We start from the raw sequence: 21327 nt of genomic DNA, 5'->3' as shown, positions 1-21327 counted from the left end.
ATTTGAACAAATTTTAAAAATTTATAAAAGAAAATAGTTTAAAAAATATTTTTATTAAGGGCTTTAACCCTACCCTATTTCTACATGGGTCCGCCCATGCCTACACTAAATTTAAAGTACTTCATCCGTCCCAAGGAAGATGACCCCTTCCTTAGGCGGGACGGAAATTTAAATTACTTCCTTCGTCCCAAGGAAGATGGCCCCTTCCTTAGGCGGGACGGAAATTTATGCAACTTTATTTTGTGTTTGGAGTGTAGAGAGTAAAGTAAGAGAGAATGAATAAAGTAGAGAGAAAGGTGTTTCCATTTTAGTAATGGGTCATCTTGGTTGAGAGTGGGTCATCTTTAATGGGACGGAAGGAGTATTGTTTATCATAGTATGAATATACAATATATAGTACTATTGAAAAAGATATTGGCCCCTAATATCATGGATTCAAAAGGTTAGGCTTTTCCCACGAACTTTCAACTTAACGAATAATATCACAAACTTTATCTGAGTATGTTATTTCCCACAGGCGAAAAAATTCTGACTATAGTAATTGACTTGATGAACAATTTTGGAGGGTGTGCTACATGAAAAACTATTCACAAAGATTGAAGAACTTGAAACTCTCGAAGTTGTTGTCGAGAAATTAAGAAAAAAATATGTGTCAGTTTGCCGAAATTTTTTCGCCGATGAAAATAACAAACTCAGATAAAGTTCATAATATTATTTGCCTAGATGAAAGTTCATGGGAAAAACCCAACTTTTTGAAAATTCCATAATACTAAGGGCCAATATCCCATACTGAAAATAGTTGGGGGTCTCAAGGACCCCCCATGTTCCAACGTGTGTCCGTCCCGGTAAGGAGATCATGACCATGCATCAAGGGATGTCAATCGGGTCAGCCCAGCGGGTTTCGGGCTAACCCTATCAAGTTTTGGGTCAATCGGGTGCGGGTCAATCGGGTTGTGATTTTTTTTGGGTTATAAAAGTTCAACCTTAATCCTAAAATCTCGGGTTTCAGAGTAGCCCAACGGGTTAATCGGGTTGCTACAGATAAAATTAACATGCGATCAATCCAGTAAATAATGATGAAAATTAGTTATATTTATAAAATGTAAAACATTTAATTATGATAAATTTGATAATTTGAGATATATGCTTAAATTCAAACATAAACATGAACAAATATTAATATTTGAGATTTGTGCAAAATGAAGTATAAACATATTTCGGAAAAATTTAAAGAATGTTTTAGAAATTTATATAATTTTTAGTGAATTTAAAGTTTCTAATTTATTTATCTATTATTATATTATAAAAATTTAATATATAATTTGTATATTCAACATAAAATTTAAAGTTATTTTTGTAGTTATATACTCACTCCGTCCCATAGTAGATGTCACACTTGAGAGATATGACACGGGATTTGAGGAGATGTTATTTTGTGTGTCAAGTGGTGAGAGAAAATATAATTTTATAATTGATGTAAGAGAGAACTTTTTCCAAAAGAAGAAATGTGACATCTTTTGTGGGACAAACTAAAAAGGAAAGTGTGACATCTTTTGTGGGACGGAGGGAGTATATTATAAAAATAATATAAATAGAACAATAGAAATTTTATCGGATTTTCGGATCTGGTCCTAACGGGTTGCAGGCTATTCGGGTGCAGGCTAATGAGGTTGTAATTTTATCGGGCTATAAATTTTCAACCCTAACCCTATAAATTTGGCGGGCTATTCGGGCCAGCCCAAGGATTGCGGGCTGCACTGACATCTCTACATGCATGTATATGTATAACAATACTTCAAAATTTGTGGTGTCTCTTTTCCTCATTTCTTTAACGAAACTGTCGAATATAATTAAAAGAGTTTCATGTAAGTTCTTTCATACAAATTTGAGCGTGAAGTGGGCAAAGACATTGATAAGAAAACAGGAAAAGAAGCTAGGAAGGGAGAATAGGAGTAGTACAGAGAAAATGTCATGATGTGGCGATTCTAGAATGTTTCCATGCCAATACATAGCTCAGTTCAATTGTGTTTTTGCTAGGAGATACACTTTATTTGCAGGCATGCCATTCCATTCCATATTACTAAAATCGCAATTCCAAAATCCTAGTGAGAATTAACTGAAGCTGTTCTGGTCTGCCTTCACCTTGTTACACACACAATGTCAAACAAAGAAGTGGTTCTTTTTCCATTGCACAATGTCAAACAAATAAGTGGTTCTTTTTCCCTGAGAAGCATGGTCAACAAAAAAAAAATGTAACAGCAGATAGAAATCAATTGCATTGCCGTGGTTCAAGTCATAATTCACTTACTACTATAATTTATAAAATAATATTGGTTTGAACAATTAGGGATATCTAAATATAAAGGCTCTGTGAAGTAGAAGTTACCTCCTTGATATATAGTCTCAGTTATGTATATAACCCGGTATAGGCACTCCTGATTCTGAGTTCAATTTTGTATACACATTTTGCAATCTTCGCGTCACGGGTCCCACCATACCATCTCCAACTGTACGTCCATCAACTTTAAGGACCTAATAAGGTTGAAGCAATGCATTAAGGGGGTACTCTGGCTAAACTTATTTAGAGAGGTTTCAAGAGCTTATAGGATGTAATGTCTTAAAACCTTATAAACTGTGAAAGTGTTTGGATAAATAAACTTATAAGCTAGTGGGAGAATTATCAGTTGGAGAGGAAAAATGGAAGAGATGAAAATGAAAGTGCAATCACAGTGAATTATATTTGTAGATAGATTGTTCCTTGTAAGTACAAACAACTAAGTCAGAGTTGAGGAACTTATTTTTATATAAGCTCTTTAAGTGATAATTTTCCAGGCATTTTTCTGAAGGTTATAAGATCTTAAACAGCTTATTCCAAGGCCAGTGATACACATCAAGAGATAGAAGGCTAGAAGTCCATAAGTCTATCATAAGTCTATCTTAAATGATTAAAAGCCTACAAGTCATCTTTAAAGGTTGGAACTCTAGAAGTCTATCTAAATATTTCGAGAGTTCAATAAATAAGTGCGTTGAGGTTTGACAGTGATGTTGAATCTTGAGTTTAGTTTAAGGACGGTAATTTACCATATAGCCTCGTAAGAGGATTGTTTTTCAATATCTACTCTGTATTCCAATTTATTTGAGTTCAGTCAATACTATTCATCTCCATTCGCTTCATTTCTCTAAGAGTCATGCTTATGCAAGGAGCTATGATCAGTCAAACTCTAAATCTTATCCACATCAACCGTTCTTTGTCATTACGAGGCATATAAGAGTTAGAAGAGAAGTGCAAAAAACAATTGTAGAATAATAAAATATAGATATATGATGAGAAGTATAGATACATAGTAGAGAAGAGTAGTAGGTGTATCTCATTACTCACATAGGCCACATATATATATAGTACAAGAGACTAAGCTAGACTATGTCTAACCACCGATGTGGGATACTAATATTCCTAGCAAAAATGTACCGATGCTATGGCAGGAATTTAAGGCCAATAAGTGCACAAGTAATATGTTTTCTCTTAGTACCTAGAATCTACAAAAATGCACATCCTGGATATTTAGGACTAGAAGAAAATAAGGGAACAAAGACTTCTCAAAGAAGTGATAAGATTATCCAACATTAATCACAATATTACGAAGCATGAGATATCGGAGAATATAACTTACTGGACTGAGCTCTCCCATGGTTCCTGTTGTGAAGACCTGCAACAAAGCTGCCAACTTCAATATATTTGAATTACAAAAAATAAATTACGTAGAAAACTTTAGAATGCAATGGCTCTTAATAAGTTCATCCTTATTGAACTCTTTATGGGATTACAAAAAACAGACCTCATCTGCTGTATGGAACTCTGACAAACCTATACGTCGCTCAACCATAACTAAGTTCTCATTCACCGCAAGGTCCATAACCTATGGAGAAAGGTTTATCATAAAGAATATCACAGAAATATGTGCAATTCTTTGGAACAGAATATTGTGAATCTTACAGTAGCACGAGTTACACCAGGAAGACAATAATCACTGTAGGGAGTAGCTACACAGCCTTTCTTCACCAAAAACTGCAGTATGGCAATATCAAAAGATTAAATCATTTAATATTAGCACTAACCTTAAATGTAAAATACAAAAAACAGGAACCATTTAATCCAACCCAAACTCCCCTTAAAAGATAGATAAGATAATACAGTACAACTGTACAAGGTAACACAAATTCACCAATTCCCTCATCTTACCTCTCAATCTCAATCTAGTAATATATTGCATTTGAAAATGTCAACATATTAGAGAAACGAATATTAACATTACAAATCGAATACCCCTAGAGTATAAGATAAAAAAACAACAAGAAAAACAAACAATTCATCAATTAAACTATTTATAGTGGGATTCTGGAAATAGATTTTGACAAGAATTAATATATATCTAGTTTGCAGCTTCAGCTTTCTCCACTTGATGAAACTTCAAACAGCTCTAGCTTATCAATTGGAAAATCATGCAGCTGAAAGGGATGTGGGAGATTGTAGATTTTTGGTCAAGTGAATGAACTTACAATGTTTGTTGCATTTGTTTCTGATACATATCCATCTTTATCAAGCATGATGGCATCATCAGCATGTGCATTATTCCCTTCTATCTGCACAAGTTTAAGATATGCCAAGTGAAGCTAAAGACGAATTGGACCAGCATAATGTTAAACGGCCACCTGATATAAAAGATCCGGCTGTTTAGAAAGAAGTGACATTGATATTTAATCTACTATCTTGAACATGCCTACTTACATACAGGCAAATTATTTTGTGTTAAGACCTTGCTCGTGGACATATTAAATAAGTAAGTGGTAAAGAAATTTAAAAACAGAACATTCATCCGCCAAGCTATACCATTTAATTGCCATCTCATCCACATACTTAAGCTATAACAGAGGACATTATTCAAACTTTATATCTTCAGCACATCATAAAATTTGTAATGTCTTTAATATTCTTTTGAGAACTGCCAGATACAAATTAACTGAATTTTGCATATGACCGACCTTGGCAAGAATATTGTTAAGCAGATTGTTGTGGTGGATTTTCGAATCCAAATTCTGCAAAATAAAATATCAGCCGCTCGTCAAAGCATTGTATTGTAGTATTAGCTAAACACAAACATATGAGTAATGATCACATCAAGGATGACTACGCGGTTTCATCTGTTGGAACCACATAGAACATTAAACATTCAAATGCCCAAATTAAACCACAAAATTAACAGCATCAGATTACAGTAATAGTCAGCAGTGAATTAGCAATAGTTAATCTCCTGGTTTATGATTCAAGTGGTGTATTATGATTTCCGAGTTCATACAAGCTTTCTTATGTAAAATAGCTAGAAAGTAGAATCATAACTCAAATCCAATACTCCCTCCGTCCACGATTTAAAAAATCCTTTTGCCATTTTGGTTTGTCCACGATTTATAGAACCCTTTACTTTATTCCACTTTTAGTATGTGGATTCCACATCCCACCAACTTTTTACACTCACAATTCAATATAAAACTAATACTTTAAATGGGTCCCACATTCCACTCATTTTCTCCCTTTACTTTTCTTCACAAAATCAAACAATTTCTTAAAACCCGAGCCAAGTCAAAATGGCTCTTTAAATGGTGGACGGAGGGAGTACATAATAAGCAAAACTCAGGCAAGCATTTGCAGCTAATTAAGCAGCTCAGGTGATCATATTATATATAAGGTGAAAACCACATAATATAAAATATAACTAATATTCAAAGCATGCTCAATAGATTGCTGTGAAGTAATATCATAATAACTGGGATAACAATTTACACAATACATAATATTTTGTTGATACTCTCATGTTGGATTTGGATGATATGCTCAAGTGAAGAGCAGGAGAAAAGAACTACATGGAACTAACAACAAAGCAATTATGTGAAATAAGAGAAATAGTGGGAACGTGTACAGCAAAGATCTTACATTGGGTGAATTACGGCGTGTGGTAGCCGTCACCAAAACTATACCCTTTTCATTGTCATATACTGGTGGCTTCCATTCAGCAAGCACTGCAAAAGAAAGAGATTTAAACTGTCTTAATTTAAAGGTGATTTGTGATGTTTAAAACATTTTTGCATATAAAATCTGAATACATAATATATAGCAGCCATAATCACATTGTCAGATTTCTAGCTTATTTAACATTGTTTTAAACACATTGCATCTTACCAATCAAAGTACATCCATATTGGTTGAAAGATGGGCTCATTCCAGAAGTGACCTACGAAATAGATAAATGAATGATCAGGAAATCTTAAATATCAGCTGATCAATTTATAAAGAAAGTTGCTGAAACATCAGTAGAAATCTTAAATACGATATCAGAAAATATAAATGGTTATTATGGTAGAAGGTAACCTAACACGACGCTTATTTGTTAACCAGGGATTGTGCAACTCAAAATATTTCCATGTGAAAATTAGGTTGTGATTTTCTGTTTCCTTGGAGAGAAGTTTCACTTGCTTATTATACACAAGGAAACTTCCTACACTGATGCTCTAACAGATTTAAGCGGACACTCTACATGCTGTCACCAACAAGCTATGAACCAGAATTTACCACCACTGAGTCCCAAAATCATCAATTCCATTATCCTCTTAGGATGTATCAGAAGATTCCATTTCCTATAATGAATGTAAAAACTATCACCTCCTCAATTAAAGTAACTATGTGAAGAAGCTCCCAATGAAGGGGAATAATAGTAAGTATAAAATAATGAACCTTTCACTTCTTTCACTCTCATTTAGAAGTCTAGATGGATCATACTCAACTTATTATGTTGCAATGACAGACACTTATGCTAAACTTTGTGTATGCACTCATGTATATATATATGAGAAACCTATCTTCCGGCTTTGATCACCTACTAACCATTAATAAGTATTTCATATTCCATGTCTGTCCAATAAAAGATCATTTACTTTGATTTTGGAAATGCATTTCACTTTCAGTTATTTGTTCTTATGGATTCAAGGGGTCGGAAACAAAGAATTAGGGGACAGACAATAAAAATTTCCATCTCCGCCCATACAGAATTCAGGATTTTGCCAATCCGGATGCTGGTTAGCATAATGTTTAAGTTTTATCATTTCTTGATGGATTGATCAACTTCTGACTTAACTACTGAGACATATCAGTAGCAGGAAATTTCTATTCAAAAAAGTATTTGCCCAGAACTAATAGTTAGAATTCATATCATTAAAAACAAACAAAATAAATGGCTAGGGTGACAAACCTTCTTGCCACGAGTCAGAGTCAACCTGACATGCGCATCATTAAACATTTCATTTCTTATCAAAGTTTTGAAAATTGCTTCCTTCACCTGCAACAAGTTTCACATAGAACCAAGGCATTAATAGGTGAATCCAAGCACTATTCTATCAAAGTAGGTGCCATCTTATATAATCCATGTAGCAAGTTCATATCTCCATTGCGACGATTAAAGTAATGAATAAAGGACTTTGGCTAACCTGCTCACGAGTTGGTACATTACTAAAAGCCAGCGCTTTCGCAGAATCAAACAACCTGGACAAAGAGAACCAAATACATTGTCATACATAGCAGACACAGGCACAAGTATATAATAAGCAAAACTCAAGCATAATTTAATAACTCTTCTGTGAAAAATTTTCCAAACCATAAGAGATGTTAAGAAGACGCCAATTTTTCTTAAATTAAAATTTTAAGAGTACTGCATTAGTTCATGTTCAGAAAAATCAACTCAACTTGTTTTGGTGCACTACATGGACCTTGTTTTCTACTAGTCTATATCAAAACCATTTCCAAAACCAAACCATCACTGATGAAATCTTGATTAGATAAATTGGATTCAACAACCATCCAAGAGAGGCTAAGAGTATAACACTTTGTTATATCTTGTGTATTCACCTGTCTAAAAGCTCCTCCAATTTGAATACTTTGCCGTTATAAATTTGAAGACCCTCCCAAACTCCATCTCCACCTTGGACAATTGAGTCAAATACTGAAACCTAAAGCATCCACAAGAAGGAAAAAAGGATACTCATTAAGGGTTGCATTCTCTTTAGTCAGACCAGCAATAAATATGAATTTTGACTTCGGAGTAGAAAACAGAAAGCAACTCATACACTGTTAATTTCAGACACATAAATAAATGAGATTTAGTAACAATGAGAGAGAATCTAGCAATGCTATAAATCTCAAACATTAACAAAGTATCATACTTTTGCACTTTCACGAGGCATAATCTGATCACCGACCCAAACAAGCAACTTCTCATTCGTAGAAACAGGGAGTTCAGGTTGGGCACAGTTTGATGATCCCCTAAGATAGCACCTAAGCAAGTTGTACAAAGGTAAACTTTGCTCCAGCAAGTTGTACATAGACGATGGAAATGGCTGAAAAGAAATTGAGAGATCAATAATTAGTCTCTAACCATAAGTGTTCAATAATCCATTTAATGGATTCAGCAGCATTTGTAACATATCAGTGCCTTTTACCAGAATGGTGCCATAAACTTTGCAAAGTTATTTCAAATTGAAAATATTGTTCTAACTCTATCTATTTGTTCAAATACTGCTCATTGAGCAAAAAATCTAGCAAAAATGTAACTCGTGCATAAAAAGGCAAACACATGCAGGTGCTCTATCACTTACAGAGGGATACTCATTCGGTAGCTCAAAACTTGTTGACTTATGCGAATTCTTATACCAATAGGGAGCCCAGACGCCATCAAATGGTTTTGGTCCAGATTCCCATCTGAAAGGAAAGTTCAAAAAGTCATGCACAATGTGTTTGCAATTTGAGTAAAAACATAGCAGTTTTATTTATTTTAAAAACACCTAAAGTCATTTGCTCTCATTTGTCTTTATTCCAAATTTAACTAGAAAATAATTCAAGGTAGTCAAGACAAAATCCCCACTCCAAAACCATAGACACTCCTAAACTTGAGCAGGCACCGGGGTGTGTGTGAGAGAAATGACTTCTCATTCCCTTCCCAGGAAGAGAAGACCCTCTAATGGTGGACAAAATCGGCGCATTTCAAACCCAACCTGGCTACATAAAAAATTGCAAGGAATACGTCTTCTACGATGGGCCGCCTTTCGCCACAGGCCTCCCCACTGCGGTCACATTCTTGCCGGAACAGTCAAGGATATCGTCACACACTATCGGTCGATGATGGGGCTTCCCGTGGAGCATGAAATTGATCAGAAATTTGGGGCTAAGTGCTTTTAGAGGATTTGGAAAATCGATTGGTGAGGGAAGGGGACTCCACTGTTTGGTTAAGGAGCTTCTCTAACAATCTGGTGAAGGACCACAGGGGTTGAAGAAAATGGCAGAAGATAAAATGAGAAAGGAGCATCAACTTTTACGATTCTGTCAATATCGGGCAAAAAAGCGGACCAAATCGATTAGTTAAGGACACATGTACCAAACATAATCATCTGGACCAAAATCATTAAACATCCATATGTATGTTCAGACCAGAAATGGACTTTAGTCTATATGACATCAAAATATTTGTTCCTCATTAGATCATGTCGTTATTGCTCTAGTTTAGCTGATCTGAGACATTTTGTCTCAGTGAAAGCTTGGAAATCAATAGTGCCATTAGAATTGAAGGTCTACCAGTCGTCATGTTATGAATTTAGGACATGTTCTTACTTCTTAAAATAAGTTGCTGAATATCTAAGCTTACTTTGGGTTCATCGGAGAGATGTTCTGCTCATTGTCACTTGGTATATACTGATACATACGACAGATCTTAGTAGGCTGACATCTGTCACCTTTCAAAGATCTATTACCATAACAAGACATAAATAAAGACTCCTAACTTTTGCCTTACTCGATCGATTAGCGTCATTTAACTCCTTATAACTTATAGATGTCCAATTAAGGTGCAGTGCTTCAATGCTATACTTTGACAATTAGCCGTCTTCACTGGTTACCTAAGGGTGGCATAGGAGTGCTTTCCTATTCATGACACAGCTACAATCTAGATTTATAAATACGTATAAACTAAAACGGATAGATTATTAGTATTCTCTTGTTATAACCACATTATGCCAGTGACTGAGCGAATAAGTCTTCGGCTTCGAAGGTTAAGATGCAAGGGAAGTACAAGTAATCAACTCTGAGTCTTTAATCGAGAAAACAAAATACAAATGAAACCAGCTAAGAACAGTTTCTTGGCATATAGAAAGCCATTCAGACAGATGTAATATCATGAAACTAAAAAACAGGCAGAAATTCCAAAAATAGTGGAAACTTCTAAGCAGACTCAACAAAGCATGCCAGATCACAGTAACAAATATATTATCTATATTGCGTACTCACTTGAGCATAGCAGTTTGAAATGGAATACCAAGATCACCACACAGACCACGCAATGTAGCCTGCAAGGAGACATCAAAAATCACCCATACAAAATAAGTAAACAAGAAACTGCCACTGAGTGTCTAGATACAACAGCTACTGACTGAAGAACTTCAGATATTGAAGGGGTGAAATTCACTAGTTAAGATTCTTGGATTCATCTAGGGAAAAATTAAGAATACGAGATCAACTAAGGAGTACGGATCCAGAGTTGACTGTTTATGCTTGCATAGAGAGCCAAGAATGAAAGGCTATCACCAGATTAGAATGCAAAATGTTTATCGATCATAAATTCAATAAGTTACAACAGTCAAGGAAACCAGAGTAATAGCTTTTGAGTATCAACTGGTCTAAACCTCAGGATCTTCTCGCAGCAAATCTGAATCAATGACAGGAGGGGTTTTTCCTTGATCACAGAGCTCATGGTAAATGGATACCAAGTTATAATACCCCAGCATACTAAATGATGGGGGAGAAACCTTGTTGTAGGATGTCTGACACAAGAACATATCAAATGTCAAAAACAGAATGAAATATTGGATTCACAATGAATAAGTTCTCCCACCAAGTGAAAGAGTTCAATCATAAAATTTAGGGCTACTTAAATAGTTTTAGGGTTAGTTCTATGAAGAATTTCATAGGTAAATCATTAAATGGGAAAATTAGTATGAAATACTGGAAATAATAATTACTGTAAGACAATGGAGTGAAGCAGGTAGATTCAAGTATACACGTGATTTTAGACATATAGGCAAGCTCATTTACCACCACGTCGAGGGGATTCCTGATCAGCATGCAGTGCTTTCCTCTCTTCATTAAGTCTGGCGTTAGGCCTGGCAGACGTTGACTAGCTATATGCTGAGAACAACAAAAATAAAGATAGACCAAAAACTTTAGCATAATCTTAACAATATCTGAATTCTTCCAGATCAAAACCATAATATCTGGAGCTCCGGCCTAAACATCTTACACACCGGCTGTGACGGATAACTGAAGATCGAAATAGAAGGTTCAAGGTTCACAGTTAAGGTACATATGTAAAGATGACCAGGACATGTTAAAACTCAAAGATCCTAAGTTCCTTGAAAGAACTAAGAATATATTTTTAACTGGATCATCTAATCAAGATAGGTTCCTTAAGAAAGCAGTTGAAAGGAAGAAAACCACAAAAGTGTTGACTTCCAAACAATCCACGAGGACGATCACAATGAAGGAGTGAAAGTTGAAATAATGCAACATAGAACATAGCACTTGTTGCAACAAAAGTATTAGAGTGATGAATAATTACCTTAACGAATCTGTACGTCTTTTCCCCGGGAGCGAAAATGATCTCTTGTATAACCTTATTTCCATCTGACTCCTGCTCATCACAAAAAAATAATATACAGGTAGTGCTCTTTGTTCTTATATCAATTTTTTTTTGGGGGGGGGAGGGGAGGGATTGAAGGATAATCCTTCAAAAAATTCATAAATACAATAGTGAAATGATCCCCTTTTGTAAACATCTAACTCAGTTTCCCTTCTGAATAAAAGTCATCATAAATAAGTATTCAAACTGAAACAAGCATCAGTTGTAGCACTTCAATTTCACCAATATACCAGAATAATACTAGCATGTTACATCAGAAGCTCACCCATTTTGACAGGAGTTCTTCTCTGTAAGGCGTTTGCTCTCCTGTTACTTGCAAATAGTTGGCATATAGAGGTTCATCCAGAACTTCCGTGTCATCTCTCTGGTGGAATCAAAATAAATACAGGTCTCCAATAATAATCATCACAGAACAATAATAATATATGTGAACAGAAGAAATCGGTAAAATTAAACTACAAATCTATATCCTTGTTAAAAAATGGAGGGAGAATGGCGGAGTAAGACCGAGAAACCGCCATGGAAGAAGAAAAAGAGCAACTGCATTTGATTGACAAAAACGTCGACAAGGAAAGAAGAAAAGAGGGGAATCTACGAGTTTTGTCATTCTTTTAAAATATGTATATACTTAATTGTTAACTATAATTAAATAATAACTTTTAAATATTTAAATCAAGGTTCTAGATTATCAGTCTCAAAATGTTAATATGATCAATAAAATACCTCAATAGAGTATTAAGATTAATTTACAACAAATTACTTGTAATTAACTTTTGAAAAATATCACATAACTTTAAAACGCACATAACTTTCTCGATTTAAATTATTTTTTCGCACAACATATATCAAATTAAAGATAATTTCATAAGGATTCTAACGAGACCTCACTTGCATATATTTCGATGTCAAAATTTGAAAAAACATTCAAAAATTTTCAATTTTTTTGTATAGGAAAAAATGTAACATAATATATAAAATATGTTAATATAATACATGTAGAATGTCATTCTTAAAGCAATGTGTTGACATAAACAATGTGTTGACATTCTCAAAGCATTGTATTAATATTTTCAAAACATTATATTGACATTTTCATCCAAAACCCTAATTTAGTTGTTTTTTTATTTTTTTATTTAATTAATAAAAATGAAAATTACACGTAACAAATTTTAGACTACTAGATTTCTAAAATTCTATGGTCTTAAATTAGTTGTAGTTAACAACTAGAGAGTGAGTTAGTAATTGATCACTCCCCTTATGAATATTTATAAGTTATTATGGAATCCATTTAAATATTTATAAAATAACTAATTCCTTCCAATGGTCATTACATGCAGACTCGTATAATTATCACCATATTATATTTATGTATATTTACGTTACATTGTCAGTTACTTTGGCAATTACTTTGATAGATTATTAGTCTCACTCAATTTCAATTTTAGGAGTTACTTCGTTGACTCACAATATTCAAATTAGTTATTGAACAAAATATAATTATTCCTTATTATTTTGTAACCGCTACAGTAATGATTCATTTTCAATACTTTATGTCTATAAACATGTATCATTTGCAAGATTCTATTTCAATTCTTCATTGTCTCACCTCACTCCATCACAAATTTTTCGGCAAAAGTAAAAATTTGTTCACATCATGGAATTCACATTCCTTAACGATTTACATCCTAATAATACTTCGTTAGTGATTCGTGTGCGGTGCATGCATGTTTATGTTCATTAAACATGGAAAAACTAATGTAATCTTCTTGGAATGTGTGTTCCACGATCGGATGGTATGCATGTCAATGCTTAGCTTAGTACTAATTTTTAGTTATTTATCTAAAACTAAAATCATTCATTGTTTATTTTTCCATGCATGGAACAAGGATTCAAGGCACGGTTCCAAGGAATTTACATAATACTTTCAACTTTTTGCCTATAAATATGTATCATTTCCTAGCTTATAATTCATTCCCCATTGTCTTGTCCCATTGCATCACGGATTATTTGCAAAAAGAAGATTTTTTTTCGGTATGGTTATTAATCTTAACCTATAGTAGTACATTTATATGAGATCAATGACGGACCTACCAAAGGGGATGGGGGACCCTTGGAACCCCACCCATTTTAGATTTTCTTTATATATATATATTATTCATTCAACACTTAATATATCTCTTTGTATCCCACTTAGTTGTGTGGTTAGCCTCTAATCACAAATGTCATAGGTTGCTAGCAAATATTTTTTGATTTTTGCTGATTTTCGGATTTTCTCAATGCTATTCAGCTAGATTAATTCATTTGTCCAATTTTTATGTTAATAATTAACTCATTCATCTTTTTTTCACACTAGTAATTTTATTTATTTTTTATTTATGTAAATATTGTTATTGTAATATCACAAAATTGTAATTTTTACTAAGAATAAATTTAATCATAGTGTTATGCTATTTATTTAAAAATATATTCTTCGTTTATTTCGACGTTGACACTATCATCTAATGTACTTTAATTTATATTGCTCATTTTCAAATTAATTATCTTACATTATGTGTACTGTTCATGTCGTGATTATTTCTGGCGTTATTGATACCAAAAATACGCAACAATTGTTAACGTTAGTTTGGACCCTCCCCCCTAGTATCAAAATCCTGCGTCCGCCACTGTATGAGATTAATTTTTTTCAATGATGTTAGTTCATATTTAAGTTTTTTCTTAATGTTAGTTTGTTTTATTTTTGTTAGTTTTGTTTTAATTTTTCCGCCCAGGCTATAATAGTTCTTTTTTTACAAATATAGAAATCACATAAGCTTCTGACTATCTATAATATTTTGGAGCTACAACATTACACATTTGTCACCAACTTCGTCACTCCATAGTTTTCATGCAAAGAAAACACCTAAAATAATGAAATTGCGAAAGGAAGCAAAGAAGATGAAGATCATAAACTATCACATCTGGATATTACTTAATTTTGTAGTTTATTGAACTATTGAAAAGTTTTCTTGTGTAGTTTTCATAATTTTAATTTCTTATAGAAAATAAACTTACATTCTAATATTCTTATAGAAAACAAACAACATTCTAGGAGTAAAGTTTACATTTTTAATTAATTTAGTGATTTTTGCTTATATAGAAATGGAATATTTTTTTGAAAAAATGCTCAAGTTATTCATCTTCTATCTTCTCTAAATGCTAGAATTGTTGAATTAGTGAAAAATTAATAATGCAAGACGTTGAATTGGATTTGAATTATATTTATGTTATTAAATATTTATACAATTTTATTATTGTATATTCCTGCGTTCGCCACTGATGTCGCGCATAGCGCGTGGGCTAACACTAGTTTTATTAATGGACCAGTAAGATGCTTTATATAGGTTAAGAGAAAGTACTAATCACTAAGTAAGTAAAATGGAAATAGCAACTTCAACTAACTAATAATTACATTTTGAATTTTCTACTATTTCAACAATACTCAACCATAAAACGTAGTCAGATTAAACTGAAGCAACAAGATCCTCTCGAAACTCATTTTACTGCAAAATGCAATAACATGACATACAAGAAGAGAAAAATATTGTACCTGAGCAAAAGAATACATGAGGCTTGTGCTGAGGGAGCGCGGTGAGGACCACAAGTGTATCACCTCAACTTCTTGTTTCACCATTTTCGACTCCACCGTCTCAATCACACACTCACTCTCCAAATCTTTTCTAGCTATCATCTATTCAATTTATCTTATTCCCCCAACCAATAAACGGCTGACACCAAACTTTATACTATTCAATCTTATTTATCATGTGCTCAAATACACACCAGTACTATTTTATTTATAAAAAATAATATTAAAATATTAAACCTGACTTTGAGATCCAATCTCTTCGTATCATATCATGCACTAAACTTGGTTATTTTAATTGAAAAATGATTAGGACGACAACGATTTGAGATTTTAATGCTACTCTCAAATTTTAATACTACAAGCATTAGCTGTTAATTATTTTAAATGGATAATGATTTTATTACAGGGCAATTTATGGCTAATGTCATAAATTTTGAGTGAATTGTGATAATTTTTACACTAAATTAAAATTTGATCCTTAAAATATTAATTTTACTATTATTTGTTCAGATTTCCCACAATTAATTATTCCGGCAAACCTGTTTCATCTCATGTGTTCTACTACCTACTACTTACATGGACATTATATGGCATAAGAATAATAGAAAAATAAAATTAAAAAGAAAAAAATATATAAAAAAAGACTTCTACTTTATTTTCATCTCTCTTCATCTAATGCACCCTTCTATGTTCTTCTAATTCTCATCCTTATCGCAAGCTTAGTCGTCTCCATTACCTCACCTGGCAGGCTGATTAAGGGTATCCACTATGGGGAGCCCGCGGCTATAGCCGCGGGTTGGGGCGGAGGGCGGGCGGGCTATAGTGGAGAAGTTGTCCGCCCGCGGGGCCGACACCGAAATGGGGGCGGTAGGGGGCGGACGGGCTTCAGCCGACTCCGGGGCGAGGACGCGGCGAAATGGGGGCGGACGCGGCTATAGGCGCGGCGCCTATAGTGGCGGCACCGACCGCCGCGGCTATAGCCGATTTTAATTTTTTTTTTTTACATTTCAATTTACCTATAAATACACCTCACTCCATTCATTATTTTCACACAATTCCAACTCTACATCTATAAAATTTCTCTCACTACAATTTGGGGTCGGAAATGAACAATTTGTGGAGAGACAGCTGGAATGCTCTGATTCAACAGGTGCAACACCAGGCCGCCCAGGAGGAAGCGGCCCGTTTGGCGGAGAATGCGGAGGATGCGATCCCTCGTGCCATTACTCATCGGCGGACAATCCCACGAGACCACGTCGGTGCGCACCAGCGTCTAATGGATGATTACTTTGTGGATAACCCCCGTTATCCACCCGAGATATTCCGCCGGAGATTCAGGATGTCGCGACGGCTGTTCAACTATATAGCGATGAATTTGGCGGAGCGTTACCGGTTCTTCACCCTCCGGCGTGATGCGGCTGGCCGGATCGGACTGTCTACCCAACAGAAGTGCACCGCTGCAATCCGGCAGCTTGCCTACGCCGGACCAGCGGACATGTTCGATGAATACCTACAGATGGGTGAGACGACTAGCCTCACGGTGCTTAGGCAGTTCTGTAAGGGGATCCGGGAAATTTTCGGTGGGGAGTTTCTACGGAAGCCCAACCCAGATGAGTGTCAGCGCCTACTGGATATGCACAGTTCGATGCACGGGTTCCCAGGAATGTTAGGAAGCATCGATTGCATGCATTGGGAGTGGAGGAACTGCCCTGTGGCATGGAAAGGCCAGTTCACTACTGGATTCAAAAGCAAACATCCAACGATGATTGTGGAAGCCGTAGCGGACTACCGTCTGCGGATCTAGCATGCGTATTTCGGTGTGGCAGGTTCGAACAATGACATCAATGTTCTTCAGTCATCGCCGCTCTTCAACGAGGAGTGCCGGGGGGAGGGTCCAGAAATCAGCTTCGTAGCCAACGGTACGCAGTACAGTAGGGCCTACTATTTGGCAGATGGGATATATCCGCGGTGGCCCGTATTCGTGAAGACTGTCCACCAACCGGTTGGACCGAAGAAACAATATTTTGCGCGCAAACAAGAGAGTGCTAGGAAGGATGTTGAGCGGGCTTTTGGTGTCCTCCAATCGCGGTGGGCTATTATACGGTGTCCCGCACGAGTTTGGCACGAAGATGATGTCGCGAATATTATGTTAGCCTGTATCATATTGCATAATATGATAATAGAAGATGAAGGCTTTGCGGCAGAGCGATGGGCGTCGGAAGAGGGCGCAAGTACAAGTCACGGTGTTGCCTCCGCGCCGATCCAGATGGGCGTACCACGGAGCAATGAATATTTGATCCAACGCTTCGCTGATATGCGCAGGACCACATCACATAACACACTGCAGGCCGATTTGATTGAAGAAGTGTGGGCACGTAGGGGAGGTGGTGGCGCAGTGTAAACATGTTAGTGATTTGTACTAGATTAAATGTAGTGTGTAATTTTAATTTTAATTTTAATTTTAATTTTAATTTTAATTTTAATTTTAATTTTAATTTTAATTTTAATTTTAATTTTAATTTTAATTTTAATTTTAGTTTTACTTTTAATTTTAATTCTACTTCTACTTCTACTTCGTATAGTCGTGTTCTTCTAATTACGTATAGCCCGATAAATTTGTTCATAATTACTTGAAACATTATCAAATGAAAGTTGATTATAAAATTTGGGGGTTATTGGAGGTGTCCACTATAGTGGCGGACACAAAATTTTGGGGCTATGGACAACAAAACTGGGGCTATGGACAAAAACTAGGGCGGGGCTATTGGGCGTGTCCGCCTTATAGTGGACACTCTAAGTGTAGCGGCAGCCACGACACAAATGCGGAAGCGATCCGTTCAAGTAATTAATTTTTCAAAAAATTACAATGCTTTCAATTACAACAAATTAATATGAGAGATAAGGGAATTCTGGGGATGTTCGTTCACAGTTATTGTTATACAAATTCCTACTACAATACCCTAGCACAGTGTGTCGTCGAAGTAGACTCGCAAAGCCGACCTCAGAATGTCGGCTCCTGTGGCTCCGCTTTGGTAATGAGCCGCTTCATTCTTGTAGATGGGGCAGAATTTTTTGGCCTCTCTGCGACTCGGTCAAAGTGAGCGCGGAGCATCTTATATGTGCAGCGGCGGGAGCCCTTCGGCTTAATCTCGTGGTAGGCCTCGGTGACCTTTTCCCAGAAGCACTTCTGGGGTTGTTGATTCCCGATGATGGGATCGTACGAGACGCTGATCCAGGCGTTGTTCACCGCCAGCGTTTCTTTGGGGCCGTACGGATGTCGCCCTAGATCCTCCTCCTCCTCATCCGCCTCCGCCCTGGAGCTTCCACCGCCTCGGCCTCCTCCCCCGCCTCGGCCTCCTCCACCACCTCGGCCTTCTTCCGGAGTGGGTTCAACGGAATAATCCTCTCGAATCAGGGATAATCCCTGCGAATACCTCAGGGTGGAGGGACAGGCGTATGCATCCACATCAAAATGGGGTGGTTGGTACCCCCCAGCTTCGACGAACCGGAACCACCACCGAGGACATTGTACATGGCCCCCCAGTCACCGAACGCATTGACGTCGAACCCGCCGGAGCCGCCACCGCCAGAGTTCCCGTCGCCGGACATTTTGTGATAAGAGGTTAGATGAAAATTGGAGAGGAAATGGAGATGATTTGGGAAGAATAGATGTGTAGTTGTGTGTGAAATGAGGATGAATTAGGAGTATTTATAGAGTAAAAAAATAAAAAATAAATAAAAAAAGGGGAAAAACGATAATACAACGGTAATATTACCGTTTTTCATTTTTTAATTTTTTTTATTTAATTCGAATTTTTTTAAAAAATGATTTATTGCATCAGCGTGACGATGCCCACTCGCGGGCCGGTGAGTGGGCGTCACGCATGGCGCCGGAGAACGCCACATCGCCTCGGCACGTGGCGAGACGTCTCGCCATTCGTCACGGCGGGACGGAACGCAGAACAGGTTGGAGACGAGACGGGGCGCTGCAACGCCCCACGCCGCCGCCCCGTCCCTTAGTGACGGAATACGGGCCACCCGCGTGACGCGTTGCGTGTGGCCTTAAGACCCTTGAAAAGTCCGCACTCTCAATTAACTGTGTCGTTTTAAGGGAAGCTAATTGTAGTGTCATAACTGGCCAACCTCTTCTCACGATTATGTAGCAAGTTATATTAATTTATCACAGAATGTGTCACTCAAACGTGAAGCATTCTCCAACAACTTAGGGAAGAAACGAAGTAAAAACAAAACGGATATTAAATAGCAAAACGGAATTGTATAACCAAAGTCGTTACTAACACATCCTTAGAATCCTATGAATTTAGTTACACATAATTGAATAAGCTAAAAATATAGATTGTAGGGAAAACAAAATAAACATAAGTGTTAAAACAAATAAAATCCAAATGTTGAATCCTTGTAGCTCTTTGATGATCTCTTGCTTTCTTCTTCAACCCCTTGCACAATGAAGAACTCTCAAATCTATGCTCTAAAATTAAATGGCAAAAAGAGGATCTAAATGAAGGATTAGGGTTGGAGGAGGAGCCATGAAGGCTCTCCTTTTGGGGCTATGAATGGGAGAATATTATGAATTAGGTTATTGGGTATATATGGGCTTGAAAAGGATTTAAATTTGGTAAAAAGTTTCTTCCAAGCAATAGTAAATATGGAATTTTCGTGCCCCATAGGTTAAGGAAAAGATTTGGCTTCACAAGGTAAGGTCTTCTTTACTTCTTTGAATTTCCGCCTAAAATTCTGCACTGGACAGCTTTGTGTGACTTTGGTAGAACAGCTATACCTTTCTCCAAAAAACTCCGATTGACATGATCAAGGTACCACCACGAAGCTCTTTCAAAGACGAAGAGAATAACATGTAGAAAGCGCTGATCGGACTTCAGGATCGCCGGAAAACTGAGTTTGAACACAGGCACAGCGGGCCGCTGGACAGCTCCAGAACTCTCTGGATTCGTTGCAGCGACCGCTGGCATGGGTATAGTGAGCCGCTGGGTTTTGCTTCATTTCCAGCTTCCAGATTTGACGTTTTTATGCCCTTTTTCAGCTTTATTTTGCACATTTCTCACAAAACACGTCAAAATACCAAAATGGACAAAATATGCAAATAATGGACATTAATGCAACTTTGACACTCAAAACGGACCAAAAAATGGCCTTAAAATAGTGTAAAATCCGAACGTATTATACCCCCAAACTTGAATAATTGTTTGTCTTCAAACAAAACAAGAAAGAAACATAAATAGACGCACAGATTTGCATAAAGACTAGACGTCATAATTGCCTCAAATTATGGAAAAGATAGATTAAGCATGAATTAACGCAATCAAATCAAGCAAGGATTATTAGTGCACTTTCATTAGTAACTCGTGGAACACCTTGAATTCATGCACTCACATTTGGCAAACTTCCAAAGATGGGAAGTGTATTTATCTCTCACTCTCAAAGTGTATAAAGGTAATGTGTATAAGCATTCAAATCATGCATCATGCAAAGTTTACCATAGGCTTGCTCAAAGTCTAATCCCTCTTCTACTAGATGTGATTAAGCATCAAAAGTCCGAAGTGTCTTTATTTTTTGTTGTAATGTAGGCTCTTTGGTATGTGAGGAATATTTGGCTAAAAAGTGACTCAAAAATAAAAATTTCCCAAGTAGAGTAAAAATGACTCCACTTTTCTAATAACTCAAGACACTTTTAACACTTATTTTTCTCCTTCAACTCACTTTCCAAACCTTTGATTTTTCTTTTCTTTTCTTCACAACCTTTCTTTCTTTTTCCTTTCTTTTCTCTTTCACAACCTTTTCTTTCTTTTTTTTCTTTTCTTATCATAAGCATCCTTTCTAGATCAAGCACACATTTTGAATTTTTTTCTATATCTCACAACTTGCACTTTTCTATGTTTA

The 21327-nt window shown here is 36.2% G+C and overlaps 1 protein-coding gene across 1 annotated transcript; it reads right to left on the bottom strand.

The window, feature by feature from the left end:
• Positions 1-1823: 1823 nt before the first annotated feature.
• Positions 1824-15482, bottom strand: LOC121774180 (branched-chain-amino-acid aminotransferase-like protein 1). Its single transcript, XM_042171094.1, has 20 exons — positions 15373-15482; positions 12052-12150; positions 11706-11777; positions 11183-11275; positions 10774-10911; positions 10379-10437; positions 8698-8800; positions 8266-8439; positions 7952-8052; positions 7534-7588; positions 7299-7385; positions 6233-6284; positions 5987-6072; positions 5041-5094; positions 4558-4641; positions 3995-4066; positions 3837-3917; positions 3672-3707; positions 2387-2532; positions 1824-2223 (listed from the first exon to the last, which is right to left on the bottom strand). The coding sequence occupies exons 1-19, from the start codon at positions 15454-15456 to the stop codon at positions 2404-2406; spliced, it is 1659 nt and encodes a 552-aa protein (XP_042027028.1). The 5' UTR covers positions 15457-15482; the 3' UTR covers positions 1824-2223; positions 2387-2403.
• Between the last annotated feature and the right edge of the window lie 5845 nt (positions 15483-21327).

The sequence above is a fragment of the Salvia splendens genome, chromosome 17 (assembly GCF_004379255.2).
Source record: "Salvia splendens isolate huo1 chromosome 17, SspV2, whole genome shotgun sequence".
Lineage (NCBI taxonomy): Eukaryota > Viridiplantae > Streptophyta > Magnoliopsida > Lamiales > Lamiaceae > Salvia > Salvia splendens.
This window is presented reverse-complemented; position numbering and strand designations above follow the sequence as displayed.

What these genes read in the sequence shown, in the direction of transcription:
- LOC121774180 (XM_042171094.1), bottom strand. Translation starts at nt 15,456, where the DNA reads ATGGTGAAACAAGAAGTTGAGGTGATACACTTGTGGTCCTCACCGCGC. An exon ending in TCATGTATTCTTTTGCTCAG is followed by an intron (nt 12,151 to 15,372) that starts GTACAATATTTT and finishes TGATTCCACCAG; the next exon opens with AGAGATGACACGGAAGTTCT. An exon ending in CCATGGGAGAGCTCAGTCCA is followed by an intron (nt 2,533 to 3,671) that starts GTAAGTTATATT and finishes CAACCTTATTAG; the next exon opens with GTCCTTAAAGTTGATGGACG.